The sequence below is a fragment of the Betta splendens genome, chromosome 16 (assembly GCF_900634795.4).
Source record: "Betta splendens chromosome 16, fBetSpl5.4, whole genome shotgun sequence".
In the NCBI taxonomy this organism is placed as follows: domain Eukaryota; kingdom Metazoa; phylum Chordata; class Actinopteri; order Anabantiformes; family Osphronemidae; genus Betta; species Betta splendens.
In genome coordinates, this window is record NC_040896.2 from 17371706 (window position 1) to 17399680 (window position 27975).

The 27975-nt window shown below is 44.8% G+C and overlaps 1 protein-coding gene across 7 annotated transcripts in view; it reads left to right on the plus strand.

Moving 5' to 3' along the window:
• grb10b (growth factor receptor-bound protein 10b) overlaps positions 1-27975 on the plus strand; it is a 43325-nt gene that overhangs the window by 4205 nt on the left and 11145 nt on the right. For 4 of the 7 annotated variants that reach the window (XM_029128688.3, XM_029128686.3, XM_029128685.3 and 1 more), the window contains 4 exons: positions 5486-5612; positions 10332-10428; positions 14883-15198; positions 16309-16453. In XM_029128688.3, coding sequence (XP_028984521.1) covers positions 5562-5612; positions 10332-10428; positions 14883-15198; positions 16309-16453 — 609 coding nt within the window. In that variant the 5' untranslated portion in view covers positions 5486-5561. Of the gene's footprint in view, positions 1-5485; positions 5613-10331; positions 10429-14882; positions 15199-16308; positions 16454-26502; positions 27622-27975 lie in introns of those variants that run through there. The other 3 variants (XM_029128690.3, XM_055503192.1, XM_029128692.3) reach the window with 3 other exon arrangements.

Consider the following 27975-nt stretch of genomic DNA (forward strand, 5'->3'; position numbering starts at 1 on the left):
TCCCAAGCAGTCCAGTGAAATCCTCATCCAATTAGGCACTGTCCACATTTCCAAAAGGCCTTTCTCTCATAGACTGGGGCTATTCAGCCTCCCCCTGCATAACATCAGGCCCTCTCTTATAGCTCCACTTTACGCTGCTGCTCTCGGATAATAAAAGCTGCCAATTAATGACTAATCAACATGTGCAACAAGCACATCCAGTGAGGAGTGACTACCATCTAATCTGCTGATTAAAACAGGAGACAGAGATGCTCTGTTCAGCTCTGTCTGTGCGTTGCATTGCTGCAGAAACACACACACACAAACACACACTGACAGCCTCATTGAACGAAGTCGAATTAATTGTAGTTTTCATTCAGGGGTTTCTTGGAATACCCATGTTTTGACCGTTCGTCAGTTTTGTTTGTTACTGTAAATACCGTGGAGAGACTGCATTAAATTGACATTTCAATGATTTATTGTGTATGTTTGACCTATATTAAGACTCAACCTTTCCCCTTGTGTTCATATTCAAGATTTTTTTGAGAAGCAAGAAAAACATTCTATACATCCTTGTTTAAGGGGCTGTGAGAATCGGTTCCCAACCTCCCATTACAGTAGAAAACACAGCAAACATTCCACCTATACCATTGACTACATTTATATGTAGGTCACATGTCTGTAGGAAGTTTTGATAACTTACAGCGCTCTCTAGGGGGTGGGTTCCGGTCAGCACAATCACTATAATAGGTTCCACAAACACAGAGTTGGATTCATGCCATTTCTTAAATCAAGACCCTGTTTATGTTCTGGACTGGAGCGTTGCAGAACAAGGGGAGGGGAGGAGTCGAAGAGAGGGGCGCGGGTTTGAAAAGGAGGGAGGAGGTAGTTGATACAGTGGTGTTACAGTGCACTTAGGTTGACAATGAGAAGCAGGCTGGTGGAAAAGCTTGGATGAATGGTGGGCGTGGTGCCTGAGGCAGCAGTGGGTTAAGAGGTTTAGGGCTTTACAACATATACAGCGCAACTAGACAACTATTGTTCCACAAGATTTGAAGGATGGTTGGGTGACCCTTAAACGTTTTATTAATGGATGGATGGAACCTAATCATTAGATGAAACCTGTAATCGCGCACGACACGTCCTGGCCATTGTTAATATAGCAGTACTGATTAATGCAGCTATAAATAAAGGAGACAGCTGGTTGCAGCTAGGGGAAACAGAAGACGAACTGTTGGGTCATCAGCCGCCATGAGTCATTTCACCAGAATGTCAAACCACAGCACAGGCTACTCTGAACCGACTATAGGTGTGTGTGTGTCTGTCTGTGTGTCTGTCTGTCTGTCTACCACCAACCACTAACGTTAAAACCCCGACCAAAAACCATCAGCCGTCAAAAATCTGGGGAAGCCCCCAGACCAGTGGGCAGGAGAGGGGCCTCGGGCCAACTGTGGTTGTGGGAGAGAGATTTAGATTTGCTGCTTCGCTGCCAAGTCAAACCTTTAACAGGTTTATTGCCAACCCAGGTGGTAATTTTAGAAATGCCGTAAGTCGCGTTGAAGGCGTGCACAGTGTTTACACACACACACACACACACACTGGATCGCATCCTTGCAGAGACTCCCTGCTTCCACCGGCTGCAGCAGTGGCTTTTATGAGGCCTTTGGCATATTTTAGCCAAGTGTCATCCTGCAGCTGCGTTGTCTGTGTCTCTGGGCTGTTTCTCCATCATTAACACGAGGCATTTCATTTCATAGAGACAAATGTAAGAACCTACTTAATATTGGGATTATCATAGAAGTGTTTCATCCTTGTCTGTGAGGTTTTCTCCTCTGGGACAACTATAGATGTTTGTTTAAATGCAACCTTTTAGTTTTTCTAATGTATTATACTGCTTCTCTCCAGGCTTTTTACCCAGTCAGTAATCATGTCCATGCTGCTACCTCAGACTGGGGTCCACTGTAACGCGCAGGGCTTTTTTTCCCCACTCTGTACCCTATATGGAAAGAATGCGCTCTGCATTCCAAAGATGACTGAGCAGCGCTGAACAGACCTGTGTTAAGCTGTGTCCAGTCCAATCAGCTGAAGTCAGGCTGACTGAGATGAGCCCATTTTACAATTATGTACACAGGGAAAGTTGACACAGCTGTGCGGCTCAGCTGTAGAGACACTTGCTGAGCGTGGGATTTGTTTTATGGCTGCTGAATGTGTCAGTGCAGGTTTTTTTTGTGTGAACGTATGGCTCTGTGAAGTGAAGCTCAGGCGTAACCAGATCTACGGATTAGTTCAGATATTTCACCTTTAACGCCTAATAACTTTGGCATCAGCAGAATCAGTGTTGTGAACTCGGACTACTGCGTGTTTGTCTCATTGAAGACCACTAGATGAAAGAGAAGTGGCTCTGTGTCAGGCTGACACAGTCCAGCAGATGGTCAGACGCAGGTCGACCAACTTACAGGAAGGTTTAAAACTAATCCAACTTTTTTTTTTTTTTTTTTGTTTGGCAATGCAGCTCATGAGCCTTTCATTTATTTCAGCTTTGGCTCACGTACAGCATATGAGGTTAAAAGTTTAATTTCCATTTCCCACTCTAGGTATTTTTATTGGACAAGCTGGAAGGGTTTGAGGAAGGGGAAAGAACCTAATAACATGTTATTTGATATGGGAGGAAACTGTGGTCTTAGTAAGTAATGACTATTTAAAACCAAAATGGCATTTAATAAACATTTTCTAAATGTATATTCTTCATTTGTGAGAAGTTTGCTGAGGTTGCTTTTTGCGGCCCTTTCCTGTTTTCATCAGTGCGCTTACATTGCTACTGTTCAGTATGCAGCCTCCAAACTCGTCTTAACATCCATCATTGGTCTGGTGAGCCGGACAGACACTGATCCACCACAGTGTAAAGGAGGAGAAGTGTTCAGGGAAATGTTTCTTCTGTTTCAATTAGGCTTAACTTTAAATAGCCCAGGTTTCTGGTGATCCCAAGCCTTACCTTTGGCTTCTCTGCAGGGCTTATCACCCAGGGACGTTAAAGCTGGACCCTTGAGATGTAAGCACATATCTACACATTAACCCCTGGGCTAACTCCATGTAGCACCGGATGTACACATTCTGAATGGTTAACTGTACAACTTTGTGCTGCCCTGGTTCATTGTGCTCGTGATGGACAGTACCACCTGAAGTAAAGCAGTTTGTGTAATTGGCCTACACATGGTTAAAATTAAACTTAACTTAATATTCATTGTGTTCATGAAATAAAGTATTTGAAGTCTCCCTAAAGACGATCCTAGAGAGAATCTATGATTCATGATCCCCTGTGTTTGAAGTTCACACTTTCAAATTCACCCAAAAGCAAAAAAAACAAAAATTAATAATCCCACTGCAGTCAATTCACCTCAGAGTCCCTCTTAGTGGTGCACTGTCAACATCTGAGGGCATTTCAGTACCCTGTTCAAGTGGAAGGAATCGAGTCCAAGTGCTCTGAGAAAGTCTAATCCCCTCAGCGGAATGGCTTTGATAGTGTCGCATGTGTGTTTGGTCAGTATATCAGTCAGCAAAGGTCACGTGTGGGCTCTAGGGAGGGAGGAGGGAGTTTAATGCCGCGTGGAACGCCTGAGCTTTTTCCCAGGTTTTATCGTGCCCAGCTGACGCAGAACTCACACCTGTGACGTGGAAAAGGGTAGAGCGGCTAGTTAGTTAGGTCAACCCTACTCCTGTCCCTCTTACACAACCTCCTGACTCCTGAAATATAATAGGCACACAGTTCATCCACGGCTAGTCAGCAAGTCTGGTGGTGCCTAATGAGGGGCTGCCCTGAGAGTTTAGGCTGATGTTAATTTGTTTTGGTTTTGTTGTAAACTGTGTGTCTGTAAATAATGTGTAAATGACGAGCTGTCCTTGCATGCCAGAGAGACACACACACACACACACACACACGGAGTAATGTGAACACACACTCATTACAAGCAAGCCCTTTCAGCAGCCCTAGTCATCATGGTGCCAAGCTTTTTTATTTAGAATGCATTCATCAGTTTCGTCATTATTTGAAGGCCCAGTTTTTGAGGAATTTTAAAAAAAAAAAGGCTTTTATACTTTCAGGTATTTAAAAGTCCAGAGGGAAACCTTTTGAGCATCGGTTTTGCTATTTAATCAGCTGATGCAGTGTTTAGGATAATCCACATGTTACAAGTGTAAAGCTGCAGAGTTTATAGCTGTGAAGTTAGTTTGCGTGCCATAATAGAAAGATAAAGGGAATTTATTGGACAGTGCATCTCACAGCGCATTGTAACCCATTTCATACTTCACGTGATGCTTTTGCATTGGTTAGACTAAGGGAAAAAACCTTTTAGCTTTTATCCTCTTTGAAAGTTTGCAGTAAATGTTTTTACTGGGGACAAAGCGATCACGTTGTTGTACTGCAGACAGCACAATACACACAACTAAAGCTTCTCAAACACCAAATCATTCCGCAAATAGAAACTTCAAGCACAGACACACATGTGCCGCATATCTAAACATGCACACGCATGCAGACGTATGTGTAAAAGGGGGAAGGGGCACAAATATAAACACCGCACAGCCACAAGGGCAGCGCGCTCAAAACCGCTGGTGCAAACACGAGATAATATTAGGTGTCTATAAAATGGCCGGTCATATTTTTAAAATGCCAACGGGGGTCATGAACTGTGGCAAAAAAGACCATCTTTATTGTGAGCCTGTGCTGCTTGGCTCCAAATTTACCCCCAGGGGCTAACTTAAGACCTGGAGAGGTGCCCGCAGTATATTTCTGGTTGCGTGTTTACAGGTTTTCAGCGACAGCAGCGGCTACGGGTTATTAGGATACCCACTTTGAGAAGTTCAAATAGGCTGAAGGCCATGTTGTTGAATCTGCGGTCGTCCGGACCCACAGATGGCCAGGAGTAAGGCTTCATAGAGCAAAAGAAGCTTTTAAAGCTGTGTTAACGCAGACAGATTGCACCTCAGCACACGCTTGAATAATTTATTGGTGTGAGATTAAAGTATGGTGGTGGTATGTGAAGGCCACTGGTGGGGTAAGAGTCAGAATAGTGTAATGCATCAAAGGAGCAAAGATGGGAGGACGTAGTATGAAAGAAGTGCCTCACCTCTTTGGGATTCATAAGACACGTTTTTTTTTCTTCTACAAATGTACTGTAGAGCTGCAAATTGAAGCCTTTTATTATCCAACCAAACTCTTTTATGGTTCATTATACGAATGTTACCCTCAGCTGCAGAAGGTACATCCGTGTCGCAGTATTTGAATAAGATTCATTCCTTTTGCCTACGCTTCACAATTCCTGAATGACGGTTCCTCCCTTGTCGCCTGTTGGTGTTGATTACTTTGGGTCTATGTGGGTTAAGAAGTACTCTGCGCTATATCTGTCTTCTCAGAACTTCAACTTGCCTTGTGTCAACCTCCTCTGCTTCCTGTCTTGGACCTTCTCGCCTTCCTCCGTTAACCTGTGTGTCTGCTTTTATCCCTGTGCAGGTTCTTCAGTGTCCGTCTTCTGTGGTAACCGATTCCAAACAGGCGACTTGTTCGAAAGAGCCGACGAACCCAAACCATGGCTGTGGCCGGATGTCCGGATTATTTTTTGCATCATCCAAATTATCAGGTACAATTAGCCTCTTCCTGTTTCATTACTTTTAACACATTTAAATGCTAGATTTTTGTTTATAAAGCAACGCAAGCTTACATTTTCTAAATTAAACCTTTGGAGATGTTTTTAGGTATGGGATTGCAGAACTCTGCACCTGAACTGAAAGCACCTTATTCTTATGTTTTACCTGGAGCGAAACAATAAACCATCCAAGAAGTACTTGCAGTAGTAGGTTCCAGAATTTCTAGGAAATAGCAGAGAAGGCTGTGTACAAATGGAGAACACCATTGTTGTGCTCACCAGTAGTCCTCAGCCTACAAAGATCACACCAGAAGCCTGCTCTGCAATGGGCCTAGAGATCATAAGAAACCCCGGGGTAATGTCTCAGAAAAAGAATGACCCCCCCTTCACCAGGAGGAGGACCCTGAGAAACAATGGTGTGCATGCCAGAGTAGCGGGGAGGAAGCTGCTGCTGACGCAAAATAAAAATCCTAAGGTTATAATAAACCTTCAGGCGCCTTTTACTATATGTGACCACATTCAGCACAGCAGTCAGTTTTATCTCTTAGATTTTAGTTTGTTAGGTTAAATTTCAGATTAGACTAAATCATGAATGCAGGTTTTTTTTTTGCATGCAGCACAGAAGAAAAGAGCCTGGTGTGTTTATTTGACATTCTGTATCATAGCTCAAGCTATGTCAGCTTGAGCTGGGCCTGTTTGATTTAGTGGCTCTACATTGACACCGGCCTTCGCAGAGCAGAGGCCTTCTAAATGTTTTCATTGGGGCGGTGGCTTCATTAGCCTGATCAGAAGCCGCTCTGTTGTCTGCTCATTATCTGGGTCATGACTTCATCTGTGACCACTCACCTCAGAGCTCAGAGAGGTCACAGTTCACCCTGCTCAAGTCTCCTAGGTCATCGCCGCTTAAAGTGACGAGCTTCCATGTGTGTTTGTTCGCTGGCACACTCGTGTTTGTGGCAGAGTTGAGTCGGACCTGATCGACTGCAAGACAAGTATTTCTGCTCCATGGCTTATGGCTTAGTATATCTGCCCACATGTTCTGTAGGACGGTGTCATATCTTTTATTGAAAGTTTGACAATTGGCCTACAAAAATAGAAGCAGAGAGAATTAGCACTGGGTGGAGGCTGAGGTGAAACCCACTTAGAAACAGCAAATGATGTACACTTAACAAACACATCTGGCTAATTTTGTGTAGGTTCCATTCTGCAGCCAACTGCAGAATGACTAGTCCTAGGATGACAGCAGAATATCCCTTTAAGATCTATACGTTGGAAGGTGTGGTGGCCATAGATCAGATTACACTAGCGCGTCCAGACCAACTGGCCTGGATTTTTGCCTATGATATAAAAGAACATGTACAGTAATTTATCAGGCCATAGGGAGGCTCCAGGCTCATGAGAGCCTGAAGCTGGATGATCGGTGGTTCTTCCTTGGACCGCTATGTTGTTGGTGCAGGCTTCTCCTGACACTGGTTTGAATGTTGCTGATCCCTACTGATCTCTGTTACTGTTCTGTAAACTGTAAAACTAGAGCAATGCAAATATGCATAGTCTCCCTCACTTTGCATGTGTGCTTATTTGCTTTACTGCTCCACTTTACCCAACACACCCTCACAGCTGAAAAGTATAAGTAAAGTAATGTGACATAGACTTTCATTACTGCACATTATAAAGAAACGTGAAATAATTTTGAATTTTAGGTGGATCCCCTGCAGTTCCAGTACACAGGCCTTGATGTACACACACACACACACACACACACACACACACACACACACACACACACACACACACACACACACACACACACACACACACACACACACACAGCGATAGAGTCGCCCGGCTGTTTGCGAAGCATTCAGCTATAACAGATGTACCTTGACTTGCTGAATGAGAAAACTCATTCAGTGTGAAAATTCCTGGGTTATGGAAGATTTTCCCTGATAAAACTGAAGCGGCATTTCAAAACAGATTGAAGTGGAGATAATATTCATGCTCAACTCAGTGGGATTATTTTGCCTCTTTGTCCTTGTTTCTGTTGTATAATCGTGGCTGGTGAATAAACGATAGCATGTGCAGATTAAAACACTATTTGTCCGCAGTACAGTGGTTATATTCCAGTTTATTGTGCAGACCTGGGCGCTCACTAATCGTAGCGTTCGTAAGTATTTCTCCAAAAACACAGGTCAGTGGGAGTGTGGGCATTGAGGCTCCTGTGATCTCCCTTTCAAATGATTGTGTGGAGGCGGTGAGTTAGTGAGGACCTATGGAAGACCTTCAGAAAGTGTCTGAACCCACACAATGCTTACATGCACATTTCCTTTCAAAGCTGAACCTTTTAGTTAACTTTGGTTTATGATTTTGATGCCGATTGAAGTCTTTACTTTGTAGCCTAATCATAGTTTACAATCAGTTTAAATTATTTACGCTGTGAGAACAGGAAATAACTTACTTAAATAACTCGTGACGGAATCTGATTTGCGGCAGTGTAAACAAACGTATAATCCAAGCACTGGAGCAGACGTTAGCGTGCCCTCCTGATCTCATTCTGGTTAATTAAGCGAGGGCTCCACGCTTGCCGTCTTGCTTTCATCCATGTTGTAACAGCACTATCCTCTTTTGCTGTCAGCAGGAATGATCTGACAGTGGCGCGGATCAGATCCCTTGATCTTAGATTCACTTGTCTAAAGCTTTCTGAGAATGCCTGGTGTTACTTTGGCGACGAACGTAATGGAACCTTGCGTGCATGTCATACTGGTAAACTGACGTTTGAGTTCATTCTTAGCCGCCCTTTTGCGGCCAAAAGCAGCCTCAGCAGGTCAAGTATTAATTTTGATTGACTCCCTGCACATAATGACCTCGGGCTGACCTCCTCTAAAGGTGTAGCTTTGACATGAGTCTTGCCCAGCCCGTAGAGCTTTGTGTCTGTCCTGCTTTCATTGGCTTAACCCTGTCTCTGACCTCCCCTGACCCCCTGTTAAAAAGCTGAACCCTCCTATTTGAAGTTCCTTTCAACTTCTTCAGTATGAAAAGGCCCTTATGTGCTACTTGTCAAAAGCTGGCCTACCCTCGGTCCTGCTCTGACCCCTCTTAAAGAACTTATAGAACACGTGTGTGTTTTTATGTCTGTGTGTGTGTTTGCCACTGTGTGAAAGTTACATGAGAAATAAGATGTGGGGGAAAAACCAAAGGAAAGGGAGAAACAGTCTGTTTGATTAAACAAAGAAATATCATAAAAAGAGGTTCGTTTTGCGTTAAGGTAAATGTGTGATGTAAAGTGTGAATGTGTTAATTCATTTCCCCACACACAGCGTTTACTGCGTCTCAGTGACTGCGTAGGGATCTGTCACAGTCTGGTAGCTGGATCTCTAAACTGTGTGTGCTGACAGGCTTCGCTATGTCAAAAGAACAACTCGCGTGATTCGGTAGATGTTTAGTCATTCTATTCTCCATGCGAGCCTCGCATTTTTTTTTTTTTCCTTCCAATTGAACCATAACGTCTGGAACTCAGGACAATACAGCGTTGGGACAATGCAATGTAACGATTGGATGCGGTTGGGTTATTTCGTATAGAAGAGGGGGCTGTTGGCGCACAGACTTATGTCCGGTGACAGTGTACGTCCAGTTATATCTAGTTCAGTCTGAATGCAGGCACCAGTTTTGACGCCAAGGAGAACCACTGAGGATTTATTCATGACTGAACACAAAAGTTAAAGCTTTCGCAGGCAGATCGTTGATCGCACATCGCCACGTTATCCAAATGAAGCCTTGCACTAAAGAATGGCGGCATCTCAAGGGAATTCATCAAGGTTTTTTCTCACAGTGAGTCGGTTCACTTCAAAACGCTTGTTATGTTTGTTAGTACAATTGCTTTAAACTTTCCTTAATGTCTGCTATAATTTTTCAAGAATAACACAGTGGACTATTTGGTGGGAATTGGATATAAAACGTATCAAATGCAAGATTAAAGAAAATAGTTGAATAGGGCAAAGCAGAGAGAGACCAATATTTAACCACTGTAACATCTGGAAACGAGGCAAAGACACAAGCACGCAAACAAAATTCCTAATATCGTATTGAAAACGCTAGTGTAATAGAATCCGTCTCTGCCTGCATCGTCTGTCGCCGCCATAAACGAGGCCGAACGGCCGCGGCAGCTCTCGTTACATCAGAGGAGGTCTGCTGTGTAAGAGAGACGCGGCGTCAGTAGCGGTGTTTTCCTGAGCCCGGTCGTCCGCCCCGGTACGTTCTGTTCCTTCTGCTGCTGTTATGCTCATGCAACAGATAATCGAGTGTTGTCCTCCTCCGACGCCGCGAGAAACGCGTCCAACTCAAATAATCCTATGAACACACTGACTTCCTGCTGCGTTTGATAGCGAACTGTTTTGCTGTGACTAAGACGTGTGTAGAATGTGTAACAAAGGTCAAAGTGGGACCCGGTTCAGGCCTCTCTGCTCTGATACACACCTGAACGTCTTCGCGCTGTGGGCCGATGTATAAGTTCATCAGACTTTTTCTAATGGGTATTTGATTCACTGACCCTCTTTTCTTTTGACTTTTGTCTTTCTTGAGTTGCTTCTGTTATAGTTTCTTTGAGGCTTTTGGTTAATTGTTTAATTGAAATAATTTTATGTATTCTAAGAAATATATATTGTTAATCTGCCTTTGTCTTTTTCTTTGTTGTCTTCTTTCTGCTTCGTTCTCCCTCAGCAGGACAACATAGACCGTTCCTCCAATCACAGACAAGCGGACCTCATTGGTCCAGGCTTCCAGCAATCAGCCAATCGGAGCTCTCCTAGCCATCAAGGTTAGTTTTCAACGTTCACTAGTTTTTTCACTAGTGTCTGCTGATGGATTTACATAAGTTACAAATTGACCCGGAGCAACATACTGTACAGTAAGGATGCTGTTTGTTTCACTGTTGGGCTAGCGGGTGTGTAGAAGGGCGTAATCTATATTTGGGTCTCTTCCGCTGTAAACATTTGTGCAGTTCAAAGGGCGATCTGCAGGCACACAGGGTGCCATTTTAATTATGCTGTCCACCTAATTGTGCCATTCAGGGTTCATCCATGACAATCGGAGCATGAGATTTAAGCACAATATTGGCTCAGCATGGGAGGTAAGGGCGGGGAGTCTGCGAGGACTCACTGAGTGAATTGGAACGCTTGGCCCTGGCATGGGAAATAAATGGAGCAGAAATTACATTGTCATTTTTTAGGATCAGCCGGGATGGAGGGAGCCCAGAAGGACCGGAGAAGCAGAGTGCAGACGATTTTAGCCGAGGAACAGCGTAGAATACACTGTTAAGATATTTTAAGTTACGGTTGCTCATCTGGCTTTAGTTTTTAACTCCTCTTTTTCACTTTACTTCTCTGAAGCATCTTAAAACTCTTCAGGTGCACTCAGCAGACAATTTACAATTTAATGGATATTTAGATAGATTCTGTATTTGTCACCAATTTCACAGACCGTAGCAGACCCACCAATGACACCACATCACAGTAGAGTTAGAGATGTTTGTATGTGCAGCATTACTGATAAGTGCAAATATGGCTCAGTTTCTGTTTGGTTTTAACCTTGTTGGTAACCTGCTTATTCACCTTCCATCTGTCCATCAGGCAGATTTGAGTGGTTGACCTGAATAGTAGAACAAATTGGTCACCAACCTACAAACACTGCACCCTGCCGGTCACTTGGTCTCATGTATGTTGTTGTAAACACCTGATCGTCAGGTAGAACCCACACGCAGATGTCCATCAAAGCCTCAGTGACTTAATAGGTCCTCGTGGCTGCTGCTCCATCCAGTCAGTGAGAACTGATGCAGCCCTACAGATGCAAGCATCACGAACTAGATGGACTTTTTGTGTATATGTGCCAGCTGCTAGGCAACTAATCCCCTCAGTGGTACCAATGCAGTGCAGCGATGTGACTGCATGGCTCAGCCATGATCTCAAGGAAATGGAAATGACGTTCCCACCTCCAGTTATTCCAGTTATGCCTTTGTAGCGGGACAGAGCTGTCACAGGAACATGCACATGGGCGTATGCTCCACACACAGACTAACAGTAGTCTCGTTAATAAGTCACATAATAGCGGTTATTGTGCTCTGTGTTGCAAGATACATGTCAAGCGTGTTGACAAAGTTTATCCAAACAAAAATTTTGACAGATGATGCAAGTCTGACACGTCGGTCTGTCAAGTCAGAATTCTTTAACTTAACCCTGTATCCGACCCACAGTTGTCTGTGTAAAGTGGGATAGTGTTTTCACATTGTTGTGCTTCCCCAACACAACAACGAAACCACTTTTTTCCTTTCATACACTTATCTTTCCACAATGCTTCCTGAAGGCCGTGGTTCCGTCCCCATGTTTATGTTCTTCTCTGTTCACCTTTGCCCACCCTCACTTCTCATGTTGCGCCTGATCTCGTTAGTAGTCATAGCCCTCTGCCATCACAGCTTACACTATACTCCCTCTGATTCAGTTGAATAGAAGCCCCTCTGCTGGCCTTGTGTTTAGAGGCAGCCCTTGGTTTAAGCCTGTAAGTCCGAATTATTCAACCCCCTTTTGCTAACTAAGGGGTTAAACTTTCAGCTGTTAACCAATCAAACAAGAACAATAAATATCTCAGGACTGTTAATGTTCCAATGAAAGGAGCAGCCATGGACATGGCAGAGAAAACTAAGCTAAACCCTTGAGTGACTGCAAGACTTGTGGCAACAGGTACTGAGGTTTCAGTTTGCACAGTGAGCCACTTACTAATCACTAATGTTTCCATGCCAAGACTCCAACACCAAAACCACCGCATACCCAAATATGATTAGACTCATAAATAAGCCAGGATTTTAATTCAGTTTTGTTGAGTTCTTTGGGACTTTTAAAAGCCTATGGATGAGTGATATGTCCGGAGGAAGTAAACTTTGGTCGAAGCATCCTGTCTGCAGTGAAGAAGGGAGGTGGTTTGCAGGTTTCTGGTGCCAAAGGAATATAAACGAGCTCCAGAGCATCACCACTGTGTGAATTAGTTTAAAGTCAGCATAAGGATCAATGGACCTTCCCACTGGAGAAAGATCCTAAGCATGACTCCAGTTCTTCAATGCATGTTTGTAGAAGAAGTCGTGGGAGATTCCAGTCTAGCTGCATAAAAAGCGGATAGACTGTATTTTTGGATTTGTATGTGATACAACGGTGTATCATTAACAGTCAGTGCAGTGTTTGACACTTCACGCGTTAACGCTCATATTGTGCTGTCTACAGTGCGCTGGAGTGCATCACAACTGTACGTTCTCCCTGTCGACATCTGTAGCGTTGTGTGCTCCCTGCTGGCTGAGCTGCTGTGATATTTTAGGAGGATCTAATTAATGGCTGTAATATTATATAAGGTCAGGCGTGCCGTGACCGCTCTGCGCTCGGCTCGCATAAATAAAGGTGTTTACGTTCCCTGCTGTGCCTGCCAGGGCCCAGTATCTGGGATAAGCTGCGTTTCCCGTGCTCCCTGTCAAAGAAGGAACAATGGTAGTGGGTTAACTTGGTTAAGACGTACGTGCGTGCCTGTCTGCGCGCCGTCTCCCTGCCTCACTCCTGGGCGCATGACATGTACTTTTTGTTTGGCTGATTGTGACACGCAAAGGTAGCTCGCGATTGCGTAATTGATCGTGAGTCACAAATGTTGCGTCCACGCTCGGGCTTTGTGTTGCATTCGTCTGTCTGTCTGTCTGTACGCGAGCCGCTCTGACGGTTGCCCCTCTTGAGGCTAAAGTAGGTCAGGGAACGTATTCCCTCTCGCTGGCCCGAGGGCATGCGTCTCACCTAACGAGTGACGGATGATGAGCAGATAATGTGTTCTGGGGAGCGGATTTGGAATTTTCCCGACTTTTAACATAGAAGTGCTTGAAAAGACTTTTGTCAGGTGAAACCAAACTATGACTAAAGTTATTTTTTAGCTTTTACTGCTGCTGATCTTGCTCTTTCCCTGGGCTTGCTGATGGCCTTGTATCCACCCTGTGCCCTTTTTGGTATATAGCTCTTTAGCTCTCCAGGCTATCTATAAGTAGCTGCTCAGCTTACTTGCCGCTATTAATACCTACAGATTAACCACCTGCGATTCTCAAGCACCTGCGATACAGCTACCTGACACGTTTTCGGGAAAAGCTCCTCAAAGGCAGCACTTGGGTTTGAAGTCAGGCAGTCGTGGCCGTCGCAGCTGAAGGAACGGCGCTGCCGCTCCGTCCAGAATTGGATTGTTGACTAGCGTCCAAACCAGTGGGTCATGTTGTTCTTGTTCACACTAAAATGTTTGAAAAGATTCATCTTGTGTATCTCTGGAAAGCGGTGTCGTGCCAGTGGCTGGCCAGAGGTGTTCTAACGTGACATCCATCGTGCGTGTTTTCGATGGAGCAGTGGGACAGTTGACAGCTTTAGAGAGGCGTGACCCTCACGGCACCAGCTGTCAGCTGCTCTGTGACCTGAGCCGAGAGGAAGTCGTCTGTGGTGCAGCTGAAGGCGCATCTAACGTCCTATCACAATAAAAGTAAAATAAAACCACATCGTCACTGAAATATTTATATACAAAAATACAAAGAGTACAATGTCATGGTTACCGAAAAGCCGATTGTCTATTTTCTTGTGTATTTCTTTGCTTTATTACAAAAATCTTCTTTCTTTTAATAATGTTAATATCAGCCCATTAATTGTTTGAGGTTTCAATTCAAGAGCTTTATATTAAGAGCTTGTCTCCCCCTAGTGGTTAAGTTGTTTAATAAGTCATTCGCTTATAAAACAACTGTCATTCACGTCATAATTTAAGTGCATTACTGTTTTCCACATGATGCATCTCGCCTAAAAATAATCCTGCCTTTAGTTTGAGACTCTTTGTGCAGCAGAGGCTCATAGCACAAGGCCTTCACTGTGGCCCCCACGCGTTAGATTGTAAAGGTTCTGTGGGCAGGTTTGTGCTTGTACCTAGCTCGCAACACAATGTGTGTAGTCGAGATAGACCTGCTGATTACGCACTGTGGCAAAACTGGTTACCAGTGTGTGTGTGTGTGTGTGTGTGTGTGTTGAGCAAATGAGTCCCCCTCCTCCTCCTTTTTTGTATCCTTGAAAATAAAGGTGGCGCAAACTGAGGTTATGGGTTCAAATTGTGGCCAGGCAGGGAAATACAAATGAAGGAAAGTCCCCGTGTGTCAGAAATGTAGTAAAAACCCGTCACGTTAAGGTTTTTCTTTTGTAGATCACTGATGTTTTCTTTTCCTCCTCCCAGAGGATGACGTGGACTTGGAGGCTCTGGTAAATGATATGAACTCCTCGCTCGAGAGCCTTTACTCTACTTGTGGTGGTCAGCAGACGGAGTCGACCCCACTACTGCACAACGGACAGACCTCCGCTACACACCAACCCCACCACCATCATCCTCCTCCTCCTCCTCATCATTGCTCACAACACAACCAGCAACGGCAGGGTCACCACTCACACACACCAAGCCACCTCTCCCCAGAGCCGCTGTCGTCGTCCTCCTCCGTGGCCTCTTCTCAAACCGGCCTCAGACGGTCCCAGCCCATGCACATCCTCGCTGTGAGGTGGGTGCGCACACACACACACACACACACACACACACACACACACACACACATACACTGTACTCTCCTAAATAATGAGGCGCTGCCTTTCCTCCAGACTCCATCTGTAGCCCTTGAATGACCCGTTCCTCCTTGTCCCACTCAGTTTTTCTCAAACTTAGTTCATCTGCAGCAGAGAGCTAAAATATATCACATTTATTTTAGCACCAAGTGCAGATGCCTCTCTTAATTTACAAGTAGCTACTACGTATTTTGCCTGAGGGTTTAGGAGTGTGTATTGGACACCAACACACTATGGCTGCATACATACAGGCGCACCGTCACAGTGGAGCTGTTGTCAGCTCCGATTATTTGCCTTTGGAGCATTTTGACACAAACAGCGGTGGGATGATCAGGTAATGGAGTATTCTGTCTTATGGGCTCGCTCTCTCTCTCTCTCACTCTCTCTCAAAGGCACCCTCAAGCTCACAGACACAGGCCCCGAAGTTCTTATTATTCAGGGACGACCTCTGAATAACCCTGTTCTCAAGCTCAGATGAGACGACATCAAAAGGCCCGTTCCCTTTTGAACTCGCCGGGTTCTGTGCAGAGACAGAGCCCGATAGAGAAAGAGACTAACAGAGTCTTCTACTTCAGTTCTCTGAGCTCTGTCGAGTTAGAGTTTCACAAACCGACCTGCCCATCTTTTATTTTTTATAATGACTCAATCCTGAAAACTTTATGACCAACTGTCAACTCATCACTTCGCTTTTGGGCCACAAGCTTAGACTGTAGGTACCTAATTTAAACACTTCTTTAAAGTGATGTCTTTATTCAATATTGATGCATGATAAATATTGCAGAAAATTAGCCAGCAGGCTGCGGGGGCCTGTGATTTCCACTTGCTGCTAGACAGTTCATTATGGGCAGATCAGACAGAAACAGACATGAGCTTGAGTACTGTACAGCAATGCTTTATTAATTCTCCGTCTCCCTCCTGCACATTTCTAATGTGTCAGCAGGCCTGTCTTAAAAGTTCTCTCATTTCTGCTTCACTTCTTAAGACTGTTCCAGGTCACGACCTCAGACTTTGCTTCACCCACGTTATGACCTCCTTCTTCTGTTGCCCAGGAGGTTGCAGGTGGAGGAGCAGCAGCTGAGGACGTCGTCGCTCCCAGCCATCCCAAACCCCTTCCCAGAACTCTGTAGCCCAGCGAGCTCGCCCGTCCTCAGTCCCGGGTCCCTGCCCCCTGGAGAGCCATCCACTGGCACATATGTAAGTCACATCCTACAAAGACACATCCTACTGTAACTCTAATTTGGTTGCACTGGATACACAGACGTTTCTTCAGCTGATGATGTCGGACATTTTTATTTTCTCTTTTGAAAAACAGGATAAGAGACATCTGCTGATTTTAGATTTACTGCTATGTTGATAGCAGAGGCATTTGCGACTGAAGTAACTTGTTTTGAAGGATGTAGAATTCGAAAATCATAAATCAGCCACTTTTCGTGGTCAGCTGTCTGTTGAACGCAAGCATTTAGGAATTTTCCTCGCTTTACATCTGCCCCGTGTTTTGCTCATCTGAGGCATGTTGATTGCTTGCATGTGATGGTACTGTACAGTGCATGTGTCCGCGCAAGACGGTCTGTGGCTTCGTTTGAAGAAAAAAGACTGAGGTGAGGCGGAGGAGGCGCCCGTGTTTGTGTTTTTACCTTACCTGCACAAAAGACTCAGTTTCTGTGACTGATTCCATTTATGTGCGGTTGTGTTGACAAAGATTTAGAGACTGGTGTGTCTATTTCTGGAAGCCAGAGCCCCTCCATCGTCACCGTTAATGATCTTCATATGGGGCCAGCCGATGTTGGTTACAGTAACAGACCGGTTTATAGTAATGCGAGGGCGGAGTATTTCTCATAAATACTGTTCTTGGCTGTCATCCTGCCCTGATCATGGCTCCTATGGTGAGAGATCATAGGGTTCACTTCCAGTTTAGCTCTGCGGAGCCAAATGCAAATCTGATTTTAATATGGCTCGCTCTGTTTTCTCAAAAGTCGACTCACAAATCACTTGGCCGATTGATAAACCTGCGACATCCTGTAAATGTTTCAAGAAATGGGAAGTCGTGGAGATCATTAGTTACCACTGGTGACAAGAATAAAGCTCTGCGTGGTTAATGTTGAACTAATCCTCAGAAACTTATGTCGTTCCAGCCTTCATGAGTGGGAACATTTGCTTTTTTTTTCCTGATGAAATAATTACAGTAGAGTTTATGTTACAGGTCATAGGTCAAATTCAGTTCATGATTACGATCAAAATGATTATGAATTTGCAGCAGTTATTATGTGTGACTTTAGCTTTGGAATACGTTTGTGAAACAGGCGTGTCTTCTAAATTGATGAGTCGGTGACCTGCTGGACGGAAATGCTGTTTTTTGAATTCCCAGAAGATCTGAGAGTGAAGCTGAAGACCAGGAAATGGAGTGTGTGTCTGGCAGGGAAGCTGGAGATTATTCTTTGATCTTATAGTAATCAGATGATGAAATGAAAGTAAAAATGGAGCTCTGTGACTCATAAACTCCCACACATCACACCACTTTTTTTTTTTGTTTTTTTTTTTTTTTTTTGGTTGCAGGTGTGATCCCACAGTACAGTCCTGAGGAGAACATGAGATGCTAGTATGAAACATGGGGTCGATTCAGAACGTTAGCTGCTTAAACGCGATAAGTTTGTACACTCTTATTAGAAACCGAGAGTTTCACTGGAACATAAACTTTCCGTGAAGGTAAACTGTTCCTAGATTGAACAAAAACAGTTTTTCCTGGTTTTGTTTGGCTTAGGCCATCAAACATTTGCAGTGAAAACACAGAGAAAACTGAGAACTAATTTCTTTTGTGTACGTTGGCCGCGTACACAGGTTTACACGCGTACACGATTCCATCCGTGCTCATGGTGTTTGTTTTGTTTTTCAATGCACGGGCCTGTGTTTTCTGTGCTTATGTCTTTCTATTTTGTCTTGGTGTTCTGTAAACTATTTACAGCATTGGCAGCGTTTGACCATTGTTGATGGCAATGGAAAGTATGTCTCATTGTGGCTGTTCTTCAGTGGAAATTCAATTCTCCACCTTTCCACAGCACAAACCTCTTCACATACTCATGTGCTGGTGGTGCTTTCTTGTAAATACAGATCCCTCCCTTGAGTGGTGCTGTGAGACGGAGCTATATGGGCTTTTTAGGGTTTGACAAGTGGGACGGTGAGTGGGAAAATGCTTGTTCCCGGCCCATTATCCATCTATCTATCAATATCTTAATCATCTGTCATGTGCACTCTTTCACTGCTGATTCCCTTTTTATTTTTTCATCCGGCTGTCCCACTCCCCCTCACCCTCTAACCATCCAGTCCAAGCAGCCAGCATGGTTTTGAAAAGTTGCATTCATTAGTTTAGAGAATTTTCCAACCTCCGGGCAATCTCTGGCCAGCTCTAATACTTTTGTCCTGTTCTCTTTTTCCTTGCCTCATCGCTTGGCTGTATGTGCACGAGTCGCGAGGACGCATCTTAGGGACGTCAGGCATAACCACGACGCTGTAGACAGTCGTTTAGCTACCTCTCTCCTGCAGATCGGTCCACAGCAGGTGTGTCTGTATTGACCAGAATGGGTACATACACCCCATACTTACATGTGGTATGTATGTGGACTCAGGTCTCAAAACACATACTGTGTCTTTGCTGTACTGTATATCCATGAATTTCCCCGTCGAGGTTTCTGACAGACTGACGGAGTGTTGTGTAATGCACTCGCATGAAGACAGTGTTCCCATAGCTGCCCAGTCTTTCAGCCTAGGAACTGGTTTGATCACTAGATTTACTGTACTTGGACTGGATGTGCTTTAACTCCCAGCTCAGCACCCTGGGGGTTTCATTACCTTTTACTGCTCTGTCTGTATCTCTGTCTTGTGTCAGTGACTGTGTGTTACTGTTTATACTTTTGGTAGTGATCCCTCCAACCATCACTGCACCCTTTTTTTTTTTTTTATTTATTTTTTTATCTTAACTGGACAGCAATACTATACGGTAAGTGTAAAACTTTAGCTTAGTTGCTGAACAGTTACTCACACATACAGAAATGAAGTTAGAAGCCAAAAATAGCCCCTGGTGCCAGACGAGCAGTGGAGGTTGGGTTCTCGGTGCTCAGTGCCAATCTTTGTCTAGTCGCACTAGTTGGACTGACTAAAAAAAAGTTAAAGCTTCTCTTGCAGGTTCAACCAGATGTGCTTGCTATCTGTTGAGCAACTTCTGACACTTTTCCGTTTAGTGGTTGACTGCTGGGTATTTAGTGTAATTATCTAATACAAATGCTGTTTTACAAGCAGCAGCACATTGAAAGTAAACGTTGGTAAATAATCACGGTCCAACAGCATTTTGTAGGACTTATTATGGATGTACTATTTGTCAGGATAAATAACATTGGAGCTGATCATTTGTCTGAAATTTTATAGGATGGATGGGTGTTTCATTTGTTTAGGGTGGACTAATAGAATGATGAGCATGAACCAAAAGGTTTAAAAGCAAAAGGAAGCTGAGATTTTTTTACTACTTACTGTTTCAGTCACTTTCACAACACACTCCATAATTTGAGAAATATATTTATCACAAAAAGCAATTTCTCTTCCTGTCAGTGGTGTGTGAAAAGTCTCCAGGCTTGTAAATACCAGTGAGGTACGTATTTGACCAAAGATCTCTCCCCACAGCAAGTAGTGGTTGGAGAAAAGAAGGCGGCCAACTTTAAACCAGAAACGCCCTCTACATAAATGATGGGCATCGATCCATTGCTCTTCTCACTCTTGGCGCTGAAGCATGGCATTCCCTGGCTGTCTCCTTCCTGAATGTTGGAATTGCTCTGGGTCAGAGGGCAGATTTTTCCACTGTAAATGGAAAAGCAGAAAGGAATGCTGTTGATGCCCAAACTGTTGGCCCGGCAGTGTGGGAATGCTTTTGGAGCTTCGCATGTGTGTTTTACCATACGAGCGTGTTTGGAACGAGGCTCATTTTTCAATATTCTGCCTGTGTTTGGTCTTTACTTTGCAGTGATGGTTGTGTGCGCGTGTGTGTGTGTGTGTGTTATGCTTCACGTTGCGGTGCTGATGCGTTCTGCAGGCTGTGCTGTGACACCGTGCCAAGAGTCTGCTGGCTGCTTTTAAATGGATCTTAAAGCTGAAACACAGCACACACACACAACCACGCAAGCACTTGCTGCATTGTGTAATCGCCGCGGTGTGTAATTTGTAGTGTTTATGTCACGTCAATTGTTTATGACTTTGTGATTATTTATACCTGACGTGAGTATAAATAATGCGTCTAAACTGGATGTTTTATTGAGCTTGTGCGTGCGTTTGTATGTGTGTGATAAATGCACGTCTGCCTACTGGCCTCCTGACTCCCAACATTACATCTAGTCCACACACACACACACACACACACACACACACACACACACGCACGCGCGCACACACACTTGCATGTTATTTGACGCTCTTTGTGGCAGAGGTAGAGAGAACATGCAGGCAGTACAGTAAACCTTTGTCAGCATGCACGCCTCTGCTCTATTTCTGTCTTTCAAGTGCACACACACATACCAACATACATACAAATTGCATTGAGTGACTGGATTTGCAGCCTTTGGTGCTGTGAAATACAAATTGTCTGGCTGCTGTTGATCAACTGAGCGCTGGCAAAGAGCCAGGCAGGTTGTGGTTGAGTCTGGAACATCTCATGTGTCAGGCCCATATTTATCCCCTGCTGCTAAATGGAAACATGCCCCGATCTGCTAGCTAGACCTGCGACTGCCACACTGCCAAAGGATACACGCACAAATGTACACATGGGCCGTTGCTGAACACGAGTGAGGACCATAGTTTTGTCCAAATCTATATAACGATTTCTGGATGAAGCCACTTAGTAACTAATCAACAAGCAAAACTATTATCAGCCATGTGGTTGGATTGTGGAGAAGCACCACTACAGTTCTATAAGCTTAGAGGCAACATTATGGATTAGAATAACTAGAATATTATCTATAATATCTGTAATTATAGTTATTTAAAACCATTGACAGGGGGAAACCAAACAAGAGCTAAGCCAGTGTAAGTGTATGTGGGTTCCTTTTACACCAGCTTTGTATGATGTCATTATAGTTAATATTGTAGCGATTTAGAGATTCATGAGCGAATCCCATTCTGAAAACTTTAAATTGTTCATGGAGGTAATGCTAGGAGACCACGAGCCTCAAATATTAGCCAGTTGTTAATAATTTATCCTGTTCCTAGTTCATTTCTGTGTTATATGTAACTAAATAAATGCCTTCGGATGGGAGCTCGGCCGGACCACCCAGGAATTATGACTGTGAGCGATGATGATGCACCTTTAATGGTCCGTCTTTCACTCCTGTTCCCAGAGGACGGGCAGTGTAAGATTAGAAGCGCCAACGTTCACCCAGTAATGGGACTGGATCCCATTACTCCTGCTGCTTATGGGAATCCCTGGTAATGCTCACTGGCTCCTCCAGCTTTAGATTGACTGATTAGCAAATGTATGTTTTCGTGCATTTGTGCGCATTATTGATTAGGTGGAGTAATGCAGATGATTCAAACCTTTAACGTGTGTGTGTGTGTGTGTGTGTGTGTGTGTGTGTGTGTGTGTGTGTGTGTGTGTGTGTGTGTGTGTGTGTGTGTGTGTGTGTGTGTGTGTGTGTGTGTGTGTGTGTGTGTGTGTGTGTGTGTGTGTGTGTGTGTCGGTCTCTGAAAGTAGGACAGCTTAGATTTCTGAACCTACTGCTGTGAAGACAGAAAAAAATGAGAGGGGAGCAATAACTAAAATGAGAATTTAGGAAACTGCAGAAAAATAACTTGCACTTTCTATGACTTTTTTTTCTTCATTTCCTATAGCTAACAGAATACAGCGTGAATTGAAGAATGATTCCACCAAATGCAGTCTTGATGTCCGGGAGAAAGTTTGACTGATACAACTCTCTCAGAAATTGGCCAGTAGCTGGACTGTAGGAGCTTTCTTTGAGGTTTGCTTCAGTGAAGAGAGTGGCAGAAGATTCTGTGATCTTTGTGTCACCATTGGGTACAAACTGTCCTCTGGGGAAGCAAAGTGCCATTTCTCCTAATGGGAAACTGTGTGTAGTCCCCCAGATAAAAAGAGGTGTTTGTCCTTTTTTTAATATTATAGAATTATGATGATCACACCCTACATGCTGTCAACTGCAGCTTCTTTGACATCTACAAAGCAGCAATCAGTCCAACGTGTAACTCTGCTGCTGTGCGTACATCAGTCGGACCATTTACCGTGTATTGCCAAAATCACGGCAATGCTGTCATCCTTTGTTTGCCCGGTCACAATTCCCCTGCCCCTCATTCTGCCCTCCTGCTGTAATTGGACAATGTCTCCAAATCAGCAGTGGTCTGAAAGGACATTTGCTGCCTGGGGTTTCCTGGCATCCCGCCCTGATGCACAATTAAGCGTCCGATCCCACTCTCACTCCTGTTGGTAAACTATTTGGTTCCATGCGGGTTGTTTCTCTGCAGGCGGCCACAGTAAAGAGGGGCAAGTGTTTTACCTTTCAGCCAACTGTTAGCTCTTTGTTTTGGGTTTCAGGAGATTAAAATGAACATACGTGGGGATAAGATCAAGGAATTATAGTCACCCAAACTGTTGGACTAGTATAATGTGTTTTCCCTCATCCAGTCCAAGCTCAATTTGAAGTTAGTTTTCTTGTTGAGTGTAAAACATTACGGATCCTATATTCCCTCATCCCAAAGATCACCTGTGGCGGCAAAAACATTTATAGATTTAATATTATTTATGGCTTGACCAAATGTCTGACCTAAATTTGTATAGCCCGACTAGGTAATTGCCAATTAAATTTGACTCGGCGTGGCTCTGGGTTTTGCAGTCTTCAGTATTCTGGGCCTGTGTGGGTGTCAAGTCCATTGTTTATAGACAGAGCCGGCTCTGTGGCCTAACTAACTACCCAATGTACAGTGTGCGGTCCAATGCATGGCTGCACAGGGATGGCAGCCTGCCACTGTACGTGACTTTGTATTGTCAGTGTGCACTGGGAGCCTTTCCCTCCATACATCTCTTTCTGTATATACTGCTGCCCTCCACCTTGTTGGTCATTCTGCTTATCCCCAGTAAATCTCCCCCTGTATTCCTCTTGCTTCACCGAGTCCAGATAGGCCCTCCATGTCTTGGGTCTTAATTTGAAGCCGTAATTGGATGACAAGGGACGGTTCCCTTCCTCATGAGTCAGCAGAGTTTTCTTGGCCGGCGCCTCCCACTCCTGCTGACTACGGGCAATGAGTGGGGATGGCCAATTGTCCAAGGTTCATTCAGGTTTTTGTGCCTCCATCTCATCATGTGCACATCGGTTTCCAGGGGTGGGCAGGACCACACACCGCACCGCATAACAGAGAGCACTTGTTAATAGGAATATGGAGCCGTGTTGGGGCGTGTGAGCCAAATCAGCTTCTAAATGGCTTCAGTCCTGTTGTTTTGGCAAAATCTACACTGTAGATGTTTTGTGGAATGAATAGAGAATTTGGGGTTTTTGACAATAACAGTATTTTTTTGTTTTGTTCTTTTGGCTATGCCGTTTTACCACTGACCCGTCTTCATGGCGCAGTTATTATCCTTGTTGCATTTCCTTTTAATGTGTTTGTGAGGGTGCGTGTGTGTATGTATATGCCTAATGGCTAATAGTCTTTTAGATGTGTAACTCTTGTCTGATGTAATGGCTTGTAATCTGCATGTAATACTGGTGACTAAACTATTTATAGACCAGCAAAGTCTGCAGGGACGTGTGCGAGTGAGTACCGGGCGTGCACATGCTTGTGAACTTATGCTTGCACAACCGGCATTTTCATACAGTGATGTGTAAGTGTGTGTGTGTGTGTGTGTGTGTTGCCTGAAGCGGTCGGCCCATCCCTGGGGGATTACGTCATAGGGCAGAGAACAGACCTGAGTCATCAGAAAGGTTGAGAGAGACAGTTATTCAGCTATAATGTGTTTTTTTATTTATTTATTTATTTTTTTATGTCTTCTATAATGAAGCTGCCACCTCATTCCTTCCAACACGTCGTTGAGATACGAGCTCTACAGAACGAGTGACCAGCTTCTTCCCGGCACGGTCAATTCATTGGTCTGCCTCAACAAAAAACATTGCGTTACTGCTGGTCAGGCTTTGAAGTCATGCATGAAAATGATCATCTGTAAATCACCGGTCAGAGCGTTGGTCTGGTCTGAATTACATAAAACCAAAAGTGCGGTGTGCTGTATCACACCTTCAGAGGGTAGTAGTTCAGTAAAGCTCAAAAACAGAGTACTTAGCATTTAGGGAACTAAAAAAACACAATGTATGAATATGATAGAAAATTTATACTATGAGACAAAGTAAACTCTTATTCTTTATAATGGCTTTTGTGTTAATACATTATTGTCACGAGCTGCTGTGCCTCCTGTTTCCCCACCGCCACCACGGTCCTGTCACCAATAATATTATTAATGAGTAATCCCTTATATTTCTTGCTTTGGTTTCTTTCTGGCAGTGCATGAGCTAAGCTTTGATCAAGGTCCCACCGAAACCCCCAGGATTTCTACAGGATAGATCTACAGCATATTTTGACCATATCATCAAGTGTTTGACACCAATTTATATTTCATTACATATTCTTTTGTTCCTATTCTTCTCCTTACAATTGCCCTAAATGCGATTATCTGGTGCCTCTTTTGTATGCAAGCCTCGGTGTTGACACGCATTAATGAACAGTGGGATAATGGGGTAGTTAACCTTCCTGTGACCTCCGTCTGTGGAGACCTGTGTTTTTAGTCAGCCAGAAGCGATTCCCAGTGTCAACCTGCGACACGGCGACGCTGATCTGGCCAAAGCTCTGTGTCTGATTTCACCTAATTCGTGGCGGGAGGATTTGGGTTAATGGAGCGCCGGCGCTGTATGTGGAAACCTGCATCGCAGCATGTATGCAGCCTTTCGTGGGGCTTTCCCCTCCATCTGGTGACGTAGATGAGGGTGTGTGTGTGTGGCGTGGGAGGGAGGGGGTGGCCGGCTCAGACAGCTGTGCAGGCCAGATACGCACTCCACAGTAGGAAGTGCTCATACTACACATTCTGCTGCAGTGTGTCATCAGACGGTTTCTCGCTCGCTCACTTCCTTTCGCTTCCCACTCATCCCACACCGCCTCGATCCCGATCACACGCACCCACCTACGTGTCCGCGTGCACGTGCAGCCATATCCGTCTCTCTCTCTCCCCCCCCCCCCCTCCACCAAGCCTCAGACTCTCTTCCCCCCCCCCCCCCCCCCCCCCCCTCCACCAAGCCTCAGACTCTCTTCCCCCCCCCCCCCCCCCCCCCCCCCCCCCAAAAGTTTCCCGCTATAGTAAATTAAGTTGTATCTCTTTTACTGCTACCACGTTCACCACCATTTCCTCCTTCCTTCTGTGGAACTGTGCTTATTCCTGGATTACACCTCACCCACACATGTGCAAACAGACGCCCTCCCTTCCTCTGGAAAAGGGGAAAAAAAAAACTACGGAAAGGGGGAGAAAAAAAAAGTTGTTGCTTCAAGGACAACGTAAAGCAGTTCTCGCCTCTCCCAGACGGGGTGTGTCAAGGCTTTTGTCCGTCTGATGCCATATTAAATATCGAAGTTTAAAGGTGTGTGTGTGTGTGTGCGTGCGTGTGTGTGTGTGTGCGTGCAGAAGCCTCAAGGTTTTTTTTGTTCTTGAGAGAGAGGAAGAATGTTGGCACCAGGCGAGCTGCTAGCGCCAGGAGAACGGGTCGGAGCGCTCAAGTGCTGCTCCACGTTTGTATCATTTCATTTGCTCCGTAATGAGTCTCGTTACCGCCGCGAGAGGCAGAGGCATCTGACTGCGGAGTTCAAAGTTAAGCCACAGGGAGGGAGGACGGGAGGGAAGGCAAAAGGGATGCCGGGGAACAACATGAGCCTCGCAACACGCCCTCGCTTGAAAAGCGACAACATTTTGAGAGGCACGGGCAGAACTTTTTCTTTTTTTTTTTTCTGTCCCCTTCCCTCACTTCATCGTCGTCCTTTTGCCCTGCACCCTTCTCAGTTGAACCCTGTCTCAGAGCTCTGAAAAGGAACTGAAACAGAGACCGGGAGAGGTCTGAAAAAGTTGGCTGTGTGTGTGTGTGTGTGTGTGTGTGTGTGTGTGTGTGTGTGTGTGTGTGTGTGTGTGTGTGTGTGTGTGTGTGTGTGTGTGTGTGTGTGTGTGTGTGTGTGTGTGTGTGTGTGTGTGTGTGTGTGTGTGTGTGCGTGCGCACGCCTGGGTCTGTGTGGGAATGATTACATCAGCCTGCTGCAGCCCTATGATTGGTTGGTGAGCGTGTGGTTTGATTCAGTGTGCCTCGGAGCCCGTGGCTGAGGCAGTAACCCTTTGTGAAGGAGAGAGAGAGGGGAAGATAGTTGTCAGACTCAGCCGGCACTGGAGGCACTGTACTGTACCTGCTTCCATTCGGTCGCTCGCTGCCTTTGTGGCGCTGTCCTGTAGGCTGAACACAAGCTGGTTTCAGGTCAGACAGTGCTTTTTTTTTTTTCTTCTTATGACAGAGCTGGCGGCCTAGATAGACTAGGACTCGTATCCGCGCTATGTGACAGGTAGCACAACCACTGCTGCTGCCTACATTTGTATCTATTTGGAGGAGACAAAGACACAAACCGGCTAGGTGTTCTGTCTTAGAGGCTCAGAGTGTGTGTGTGCGTGTGTGTGTGTGAGTGGGAGAGTGAGTGAGTGAGTGAGTGCGTGGAACCAGACTTGGTCCAAAAATGCCTTCGTGTTCACCAGACTGCTGCCTATTACGGGCTGTGGAGGTAAGACTTATTTCTTATTTTATCCCTCTCCTTCTACCTCTTTTTGTTTTTTTTTTATTATTATTTTATTTTTAGACCTTTTTTTCTTTTAAAGTAATGCATTGACTAACCAGAGACGAGAACTTGGATGCGTGGTAAATCCCTCACAGGCTCCAGACAATTTGTCTTTTTCAAGCAGGGCAATAAAAATGAATTCCAATACGCAGCTCTCAACGGTCGAGGCTCCGGCGCTTTTCTTCTCTGGAGCGTTTTGCACGGATGTGTGCCTCCGGCCCGTTTTGTGCAAACTGTGATGCAAGCGGTGCCTTTCGCTGAGGGAGAGCAACCGAATTTCTTTGTCATGATGCGATGTTATGTGGGACGCATGCATCGGCGACGTGTCGGGCTAGCGAGCGGGAATCCTCTGCAGGTTGAGTGGGCTGCTGTAGTTCTGGCTCGGACGCATTAGACATGTTCTGCACGGTGCCTGAGGGGGAAGCTAACCTGTGGACGCTGACTGGAAGCACATCAGGGATTGTGCACCGATTATGGCAGATGTACGTTTGGGATTTAGGTCGATTTTTAATTTTTTTTACCCGCAGATGATGCAAATGCAAATCTTAGCAACGATATATGCTGACATGCAAGAATATCTGGCCGTAAAACTGTTTAAGGAAATTCATAAATTATTCAACGCATATTTCAGTCCCATCACTGGCCTGATTTTAACAGATGAGTTTTTAGGATAAATAAATCTGGTCGGCGAACACCTGCAGACCCTTTCTCAATAAGCCACTGTGTAATTGCAAACCCTGCGCTCACTTCCCCTTAAGCTACAGCGCAGTTTGGCACAGGCGGCCCTGCTTTGTGTTCACAACTGCACATCCTTGTTCTACACTACAGTGTATTTG